The sequence below is a fragment of the Gossypium hirsutum genome, chromosome A11 (genome assembly GCF_007990345.1).
Source record: "Gossypium hirsutum isolate 1008001.06 chromosome A11, Gossypium_hirsutum_v2.1, whole genome shotgun sequence".
In the NCBI taxonomy this organism is placed as follows: domain Eukaryota; kingdom Viridiplantae; phylum Streptophyta; class Magnoliopsida; order Malvales; family Malvaceae; genus Gossypium; species Gossypium hirsutum.
This window is the reverse complement of record NC_053434.1, coordinates 61,245,812-61,256,075: the sequence shown is the minus strand read 5'-3', so window position 1 is coordinate 61,256,075 and position 10,264 is coordinate 61,245,812. Positions and strand designations below refer to the sequence as shown.

General features: G+C 30.8%; 1 protein-coding gene across 1 annotated transcript; it reads right to left on the bottom strand.

Annotated features, from left to right (window-relative positions):
* Nucleotides 1–2,420: 2,420 nt before the first annotated feature.
* LOC107899103 (GTP-binding protein At2g22870) lies at nt 2,421–5,421 on the bottom strand. The gene is made up of 4 exons (XM_016824716.2): nt 4,573–5,421; nt 4,379–4,448; nt 2,932–3,094; nt 2,421–2,823 (listed from the first exon to the last, which is right to left on the bottom strand). Exons 1-4 carry the CDS (start codon nt 5,042–5,044, stop codon nt 2,614–2,616), a joined length of 915 nt encoding a protein of 304 aa, XP_016680205.1. The 5' UTR covers nt 5,045–5,421; the 3' UTR covers nt 2,421–2,613.
* Nucleotides 5,422–10,264: the final 4,843 nt, after the last annotated feature.

Below are 10,264 nucleotides of genomic sequence, written 5' to 3'. Positions count from 1 at the left end.
ATACCTGAAGCACCCCATAAAAATTTCCTCATAATCTTCCCAATCTCTAAACACATCCCTTTTGGAAAAGGGCCGATTGCATGAAGTAGCTTATATAATTATATTCAGTTTTTTTATGAGTTTTGTATGATGATTTAAATATATTTAGTATTCATAAAGCCCTGCAACTCAATTTTGATTTACTTGTAAATATTGAACAATATTTGAATGTATGCAGTTTATCATTAAAAAAGTAATTGAATGTAAGCGCATTTTATTAACTGTGACTCCCGCTACGCCGGGCTTTTTTTTTTTTATAATTTTTATTTAAAAGAAACTATAATTATTTGTTTGTTAGTCTCTTTATTATGCCCAAATTTAGGATTAAGTCTCTATACTTTAATTTTGACATAACTTATTCCTTTTATTTATAATGCCATTAATTATTCCAAATAGCTACCACATTTAACTATGCCGGTTAAAATAATGTCGTGTATTTTTTTTAAAAAAATCACCCCTTCTAATTAAATCATGACTTAATCACCTTCTAACTAATCTTATTAACATAAACTCTTTTTTTTTTTTGGAATGAGTATGTTTAAAGAAAAATTCACTTCAACATTTTAACTGAAATTATTAAATGTGTTATAACTTAGGAGTAACAAAATCATTGCTTAATCACCTTCTAACTAATCATACTAACATACGTATTATTTTTGTTGGAATGAGTATATTTAATAAAAAAATCACTTCACCATTTTAATTGAAATTATTAACCATATTAATTATTCGAACTAACTAATTATATTATAAAAATAGATTAAATTTATTTCAAATTAAATTATAGTGACAATCTCAAATCCGAGCATAATAAAAAGACTAAAACCATAATTTAAAATTATAAAAATAAAGAAAAAAATTATGCCAAATTAAATTATAAGCAAAAATCTCAAATCTAAATATAATAAAAAGACCAAAACCATTTGACATTAATTTTCTTACAATTCTCTTTTCTCTTCTATTTTTTGTCCTCGCAAGGCCGGAATCCCTCTCTTCTCTCCCCAATGTCCTCACCCAACAAAATAAATAAAGACTAAACTATAAAAATAGTCATTTTTGTTTGCCTCAGATTGCATTTTAGTCACTTATATTTGAAACGTTACGTTTTTGTCACTTTTATCGTTTTGTTATGAAGTAATCACTCTGTCGTTAAGCTTCGTTACCTCCCTAATGGCAATCCTATGTGGCAATCTAAATGAGTTTTAAATGCCAACTTGGATGTCCAACTGGAATGAGAATAGTTTTTTAGTCAAAATGGAAAAGAAAACTAAAAGAAAGAGGAGATGAACGATTTTTCTTTTCCAGTTCAAAGTGTAATTAATTTAAAATTTTCAATTAATTAAATTTATTTAATTAAAAACCTATTCTCGTCCCAGTTGGACATACAAGTTGGCATTTAAAACCCATCTAAATTGCTACATAAGATTGTCGTTAGGGAGGTAACGGAGCTTAATGATAGAGTGACCACTTCGTAACAGAACAATAACGTAAGTGACTAAAATGTAATATTTCAAACATAAGTGACAAAAATGTAATATGAGGCAAACAAAAGTGACTATTTTTATAGTTTACCCATAAATAAATAAAAATGATAGGTGCCAAATGTTGTGCCAAACACTTCTATGGTGCTTATCTTCAGTAAAATATGTATTCGGTTCTCATACTTTCCATTCAGTTGATTATTTGTTTAGTCAAATTGTGGAGTAAAAATTTGAAAATTAAAATATGCTCTAAATTTCTATACATTTGTACATTTGAAATTTAGTCTTTACTTTTATTTTCAGGAATTTAATCCCTCTACTTTTTGAATTTAAAATTTTAAGTCTAGTTGTTTTCACTGATTAAATTCTTCTATTCAATTTACTTGAGTGATATTTTAAAATTTAAAAAAAAAAATTATTGGATAGTCATGTAACAATAAAAATAATGTTGAATTTACTTACTAGGATTTTTTTTCTTAAAAAAATCATTCGAACTAGTCATTATAAAATAAGTTTTTTATTGTAGTGCTCTTAATCAAAATTGATGTCAACATTTTGATTAAATAATTAGTAAAGTTAACTATTTAGGCTAGCTAATGATATTACAAAGAAAGGAACAAAATTATATAAAAAAAAAATCATATATATCAAATCTCAAGTTTTAGCATGATATAGGAGTCAAAATTGAAATTTGACCATCATCTATAAATATTCATTTTTTATCCTTGAAATATGAAATATAAGAAATAAAATATCAAGTTAAACAAATATAATAGACAATGAAGAGTAGTTTGGATCAGTTGGAAAATACTTAATTAAACAAATATAATTACATAACATTCAGAAAAATTTGCAAACCTAAATATAAGTATAAAATAGACGTTTTGGAGGAAGAAAGAGTGAAAGGTAAAACAGAACTTTGATTATGTAATTACATGCTATGGCACAGAGTCAAAATACAAAGCCTATTTGAACAGGACGCCTTTTGAAAATCCAAATGATTCCAAACAAAAATCTGTATGCAGTTACTTGCATCAGTTGTCTATGCTTTGTATACACTTGCACATTTAATTTACTAACAAATCCACTACTACTATTGATCCCAATAGTTCCTTAATTGTGACAAATGTAGGAGAAGCTCATCTCTGCCAAGACCAGTGACACTGCTGGTCATGATCCATGCCGGATGTTGCTTATAGTTTTCTCTAATCAGTTCTTGGAAGTCCCTGATGTTCTCATCAGGCCTTTTTCCTTTGCTTGCCTTCAATTTGTCACACTTTGTGAACACAAAAGTCATTGGTATCTGAAATTAGGAAAAGGAAAATGAAGTAATGAGTAAGAAATAGCTAAATCTAAAAGCCAGGAGACAATAAACAAGAGAAATTGAGATTGTCATAAGGATAAAGCTAACATTGTTGCGTCCGAGCCAGTTAGCGCAGTCCAGATCAATCCTTTGAGGTGGGACACTTGCATCAATAAGAAGTAGCACCGCAACCAGAGTGTCTCTGTTTAGAAAATAGCCTTTAGTGAATGAAGACCAATCTGTTCGAGCAGCATTGGAGGCTCTAGCAAATCTGCAAATATATGAACCTTTCAAGGATTATATTCTATGTCAAGGAGTCATCCTACACACACCAAAATCTTATTGAAAGCATAACTGATATACTAATTTATTCCGGCATGTAAACAGAGGCGTCCATCAACCAGATTAGGCATTGACTTTTCAAATATTCTTACCCTATCTGAGTGAAGATGTGGTACAGATTAAGCATAAACTTCAATGGCATGAAGGAACTTCAAGTGCAAGGTTGGCTAACCAACAAGAAAGCAATTTCACTATTACATCTATTAACTGATTGATTTAGTTCTCATCAACATTGCAAAATGAGGACTAAACAGAGGAGGGAACAATTCATTAGATTGGCATATTTGATATGCAGAATGTTCGAAAGTGCAACGACACCAGTTCATAGGGTAAACTCAAAGCCCCAACTAAAAACTTCAAAAACTTATGCCTAAAGTGCAGGGAACTGCATAAGCCAACTATCTGCAATCCTCAACTAAATTGTGTGTACCAAACTACAATACTACCATAACTGCATTTATTAAAGTGATACTGAAGAGTGAAAGGACTTGAACAGAAAACATGCTGATAACTTGCAGTGTTATCTTGCTACTGGGTTCAAATTCGTTGTTCTGGTTGTCAGCTGGCTGGAAGAAGATTACCAGAATATTAAAATTATATGGTAACCTAATACTGACTTACTCAAATAGTACTTATAAATCATACTATAATCTGATTATTGATTTAATGTATGTGAAAATTAGAAATAAAATCCTCATTCCTGGATAGACAGCCAAACTGTAAATATATTCAGTACAGCTAATTTACCTTTTGCCTATACAAGTCCATGCCTCTTTCTTTTGCAGATGAAAATGTTACCCAACAACAAGCAGCCATAATAAAAGAGCATGAAAACGTAAATAACTGGGCATAAGAACATCCCCCCCTCCCTCTATATTAATACATGCTTACATTAATGTAATCTAACTTGTACTATAGAACTGCCGATTGAGCTTAGTTCATTTGGCATTGAGCGTGCTTAAGTGTGTTTTATCCTCCAATTTAAAAGTTGTATAAAGGAAACTAATATAAAAGAACTACAATAAAATATTTACGTGATTGCTTGTTAATAATAATAAAAATGTTCATCCACCAGAATCTACTCTGAAAATTTTAGGATGATAAATTGGAAATTCAATCCTTTTTCTGTCTTACCAACTATTTTAAATCCTTAAACATGAATTGAAGGAGACAAATGTTGAAGCAGATAATTAAAAGAAGAAATCAAACGTACCCATAACCAGGCAAATCCACTATATACCAACTTTTATTCACCAAGAAATGATTAATAAGCTGTGTCTTCCCTGCATATTCAACAATCCCACAACAACGATAATAACAAAAATAAAAAATAAACTCAGAAATGGGGATGTAAAAGAAAGAAGAATTTTAAACTTTAAGGAGAAAAAAATTGAAAAATATACCGACCTGGTTTCTTTGAAGTAAGAGCAACTTCTTTTTTCCGAACCAAAGCATTAATAAGGGAAGATTTGCCCACATTAGACCGACCCAAGATTGCAAACTCGGGTCGGTCATCTTTGGGGCAATCCTTAGCCCGACCGCTACTCTTCACAAACTCCACTTCCTTAATCTGAGAATGACCCGCATAAGGTCCGACTACGATGTTGGAACCCGGCAATATCATTTCATCCGTTACGTCTTCCGGGTCGACCCCGGGTGGCACGAACAACACCGTCTTCGCAAACCGCGCCCGTTCGGACATCGGTTGCTTGGCGGCCCTTGAAGCTGACACGTCGGGTTTCGATTCGGGGCGCTTATGGGTTGAGTGAGCGATGGTTTTGTTGAAAGAGAAAAGGAAAGATGCTGATTTGGGAAGTGGAGAAGGAGGAGACAGAAACAACGTGAGACTGAGAGACAAGAGACGATTTCGAAGGAGCATTTTTTTTTATTGGGAAGGATTGATTAACAAATGTTGAAGTAGCTTTATTTTTTGAGCCTCTAAGACTCTTAACTTACATGAGCTTAAGCAGCTGGAGTTTTTGTTTGTTTGCCGAGGAAATTGAAAGAAAGAGAAGGGAAACTATAGGGCCTATCCTCGGACCTAAACTTTAAATAATTATATTTTCTTCTGGGTTTTCTAGTTTGAACTTGGGCTTGAGGGTGAAAACGAAGTTGTTTCAGAAAGAGTTTGCCACTAGTATTTCCCTTTGGGTTATCTAACAAAATGTTCCCATACTATCAACAAAATTCTATATTGGTCCTAAGCTTTACAATGTTCTGATTAAAGTAGTTAGAACTGTACCGGTGGAGATACTCTTTTTCTACTCATACCGGAATATATTAGTATATGTATTTTTTCAAATTTATTATTATTTTTAAAAATTATTTTATATATATTTATAAATATCAAATATAATATTAAATAAATCTTAAATATAAAATACTCTCCAATAAAATTCAAAAATACAATCAATCATTAAATAAACTCAAAATAAATAAGTTAAAAAACTATTCCACAGCTTAACTAGAAAGACTATCTCATACTATGCATGTATTATATAATCATTTGACAAATCAAAAATAAATAATAAAAATTTTAAATTTCAATTTTTGTATCAATTAGTACACCATATTTCGATTGGTACATCATATTCCAACCGTTAAGGACAAAACCAATTGGTATGATTGATACTGATAGAAAGTTGCATTGGAATGAAATCTAATTTTTTTTTTTAGTTTATTACCACAACAGAGCATTCCGACCAATACAGATGATACCGGAATGAAATTGATTACCTTGGTTCTCATTAAATTCTCAAAATACCAATATTATATTAGTCATATACTTCTATCAACCTACTCACCAATTTAAGCATTAAATAGAGTTCATATTTAACATGGAGCATAGTTAAATGACACAGATCACATTATAAGTAATGTAGCATAATTAACATAAATCTATCATGTTTAAAAAAGTACTACTAAAAAAAATTAAAAAAAATTATTATTTTTTAAAACATATCAAATCTAAGTGATTTATGCAATAGATAGATATATATTTGTAAGTTTTCGCGTGTTTTAAACTAGCATTTAATGCTTAAACTAACATAAAATAAAAAGCTTAATTGGTACAATATTTGTAACACCCTATATCTGGTCCGATCATTGAACTCGAGTTACGGGTTAGTAGAATTGGGTTAGTAAATCAGGAATTAGTAAATCAGAAACCATAATTAGGTTAGATAATTAAAAAACTAGGGATAGTTAAATAAAATATTAAAATAATTAGAATTAAAAAATTTAGGTTAAGAAATTAAAATTAAATATTTGGGAATTAATTTGGTTAAAACGAATTCTAAAAACGAGACTTGATTTGAAAATAATTTTGAAATTGGTTTTAATTGAAAACCAAGGACTAATCTGAAAAAGGAAGAAAATTGTAGGTGGTCAAAAGGGCAAATGCCAATTTTTAAAATCAGGTAGGCTATTTAAAACCACCCATGTTCTTCCCTCCCATTCTTCATCTCTTCAAAAAAATTTTCCAAACACCAATTCTTTTTTTCTCTCGAAATTAGTTCATCCTTTTTATTTCTAAGCTTTCCAAACATATAATCTCCTTTCAATCTCAAAGAATACTTATGATTTCATCCTCAATTTCTCTAAAAGTTCTTTACATGTTCAAACTCGAATTAGCTTCATAGCTTGTCAATTTTGCAAAGTTGAAGTAACATTCTGACTTTTCATGATTAAATTAGGTGTGTTAGCTTTTTAAATTGAGTTTTAGTCAATTAATTCATGATTTCAACATATCTTTTGATTTTAAGTTGATTTCGAGCTTGAAAATGATAGATCTCATTTTATTGAGTTAAAGTACTATTTAAAATCTCTTTTCAATTTATTTTGATCTTATTAGAAGGTTTTCAATTCTAATTTAACAAATATTTAAGTAATTTTGAAATATTTGAATGATCTATTCACTTTAAAGCTCCTTTAACGTAATTTTTCCAGAAAAATGAGATTCGCGAAATTTGACTAAATTTAAGGTTTAAATTTGAAATTAGATGATATTTAGGAAGATTAAGATCAAAATTAAGGTTTAGAAATAAGGTTTGAGTGGTGAAATTGTATTTTCGGCAAAACTAGCTAAGTTTTTTATATAGAGATTTAGAGGCTTTGATCTATGATTTTAAAGTTATTTAATCTTGTTGGTATGGTTTGTAATGCCTTTGTATTGTGTTTGATGTGTATGTAAAGTGCCAACTCATTTGGGAGCCTCAACAAACTAGGACAAAGTCAAACAAAAGCTCACTTTAGCTTATTATAAAGGCTAGTTGCTAAGGTAAGTGATCTTGTGTGCTATAGTTAATGCACAAAACAATGAGTTAAAAGGGGATTAGATGACTAAATCATCTAATATAAGTCCTTGAAGTAAGTGTTCTTACTTAACCTTTGCTATTCTATGAACAAGCTCACTTATGTTATAATATGCTAAAGTGTGTGATGTGCATATTTATGTTGGATATATGAATTAATATGTCTCGTGGATAGCTGGTATTACACACACATCTCTGGTATAAAAGTAAATTTGGCTTAATGACCAAAGTTTTAGCACTTGCAATGCAATATGTGAACATGTGCAAGTGTTTGGCCAAGGTAAAGCATGATATGTGTAGTGTGTATAAACTAGAAAATAAATGTGTAAAATGGATATATTAGCCTTGTGAACCTTTGAAAACATTGGATATAGTGGGCATGCCATAGGATTTGAGTACTCATTTATATGTTTTGTTATTGGGACATGTGAAGGGATAAGGAAAACCATTGCTCCATTCATGGGACATATTGGTGTGTTGGAGAGTGTTAGCTTTATGCTACACTTACTTAGGACATGTAGACTCTTTGGAGTCATGGTGTGATAAAGATTCGAGTATCTAATGAGATCCATTGTTATGCATTTTCATCTTCACAAGTTGCCAATGTATCAATATGATATGATGTTTCATGATGCTATGTGATAAGTACATTTAGCATGCTTGCTTTAACTCTTGAGTTTGTGATTTATTATAGTATTTGGAGGACTCACTGAGCTTGGTTAAGTTCACATTCTTTTGTGTCTATTTTTGCAGAGAAATTGCTTGTATGGAATGGTGAAGTGGGCAAGCTTGAGATCCAAAGGTAAAGGCATCTTGGTTAAACATATGAAATGATCTTGGTTAATAAGGGATAACAATGTGGGTTTATATTGAAGAATTAGACTTTATATTTATTTTGGTTTGGTTTGTAAATGGACTTTCCATGGATTGTTTAAGGACTTTTATAACTGTTTTGTGGATGTTTTAATTGCTTGGATGATTACATGAAGTATGTTAGATGAATGTTTAGTTAAATTGTTGAATAACATGCATGTGATTTGTTGATTTGTGGTTAACATGGATTAAATGATATGTTGAGAGCTTGGATAGATGCAAAATGGCCAAATAGCAAGGAATGTACCTTTATTGAACTTTAACTTGCCTTATATGCAAATTTGTTAAGTTGAGTAAATTGGTTTGAGACTTTAGAAAAGCATGTTAGCTTAGGTGATTGATTTGGATGCCAAAATATGTTAATGTATGACCTTATGTGTTTGAGCATGATTAATATGATTTAAGTATGCTATATGATATGTTAGAATAGGAAAAATGGCATGAAACCACGAATTGGTATGTACATTTGAGGATCAAAGTGTTATATGTAAGTGTTGAAATTTTTCTACAATTCTTCCAGTCGATGTCACGACAAGCCCTATAGGATGTCACGACAACGGCTCGATGTCACGAAGTGAAAAGCACGTGGTTGTGATAAGGTTTTTAAAGTGTTCTGGGAATATTTTAAAATTGTTGCAAATTAGTCCTAATTTTTACACAATAAAATTAGAGGCCTTAAACACCACAAAATGCTTTGAAAATTTACATGACATGGATTTAAACCTTAAATTTCAATATGTTAACTTCAATTTATTAAAATGGTTTATCTGGATATTTTGTAAAATTTACGTTTTAGTCTTTAAAATTTGGTTTTGAAATTGAGTTTTAAATGTCGTTATAAGCTAAAATTTTCACAAATGGTTTAAAATAAAATTCTCAAGACACTTGTTGGATTAATTTTATGATTTATGTGTTTTTCACCAATGACATGCAAAATGACAATTTTACCCATGTTCTTAAATTGTTAATTTGTGTTAATCGAAGCATGATTTAGCCTTGCATGACTAGAAATACTTGATTAAACATGGTGTGATGGTTGGTTTCTTGTGTGTTTGGATGACCAGTAAGAAGAATCACATAAGTGGCAATCTGATGTTCTGGATTCGGGTCAGTCCTTTCGGCTGGGTTTGGGGCATCACAAAACATATATCATCACATGCAATTCTGGCTTCAAAATTAATTTCTCATTTCATAATTTATGCAAAACATGATTAACAAACTAATTTAGGTCCCAATCAAGCTGACGTAAACTCTAAAATCAACCTGGAAATAATCAATGACTAATTTGAAACATTTCAAAAAAGAATGGGCAAAAGTGTACAATAGGGGTCACATTGTGGTGTGAAAGGTTGTGCCTGTGTGTGCATATGTCACACAACTGTGTGTTTAGGCCATGTAACTAATTTTGATCATGTGATTCAAATATTACTAAACCTATAGTATCTACATGGGTGTGTGGCTAACCCGTGTGAGGCATACACCCATATGCTAAGTCGTGTGGGACAAATATTTGCCATTTTAAGTGTTCATCATATATCTAGCAAGCCTATGATTCATATGCTACATAAATGGCAACACAACCTATACAAAAACTATATCAAACATGCAACTAACCATTCTTAAGGCCATTCATTCATAAGACATAGGTCTTTCTTTTTTTACAAGCTTAATGACCTAAGCAATCAACATTTAAATAATAAGTCTTGTTTATCCATGATATTATTTTCAATTCATCTCAAAACATATCATATATAAATATTTCCTAGTCTTCTAACCAATATGTCTTAATGGTACCTTTTCATAACAAGATTATACGAGCATGATAAATCATTCAAATAGGTTTGTATCATTCCTTACCATTCATGTAACATCCTCAACCCGTATCCTTCGCTGGAACCAGGTTACGGAGCATT

Excerpts from the sequence above, each read along its gene's own strand:
- LOC107899103 (XM_016824716.2), bottom strand. The coding sequence starts at position 5,044 with ATGCTCCTTCGAAATCGTCTCTTGTCTCTCAGTCTCACGTTGTTTCTG. Across the intron at positions 3,095-4,378 it reads GTGGATTTGCCTGGTTATGG|ATTTGCTAGAGCCTCCAATG; the intron begins GTACGTTTGATT and ends ATATATTTGCAG. Across the intron at positions 2,824-2,931 it reads ACTGGCTCGGACGCAACAAT|ATACCAATGACTTTTGTGTT; the intron begins GTTAGCTTTATC and ends TCCTAATTTCAG.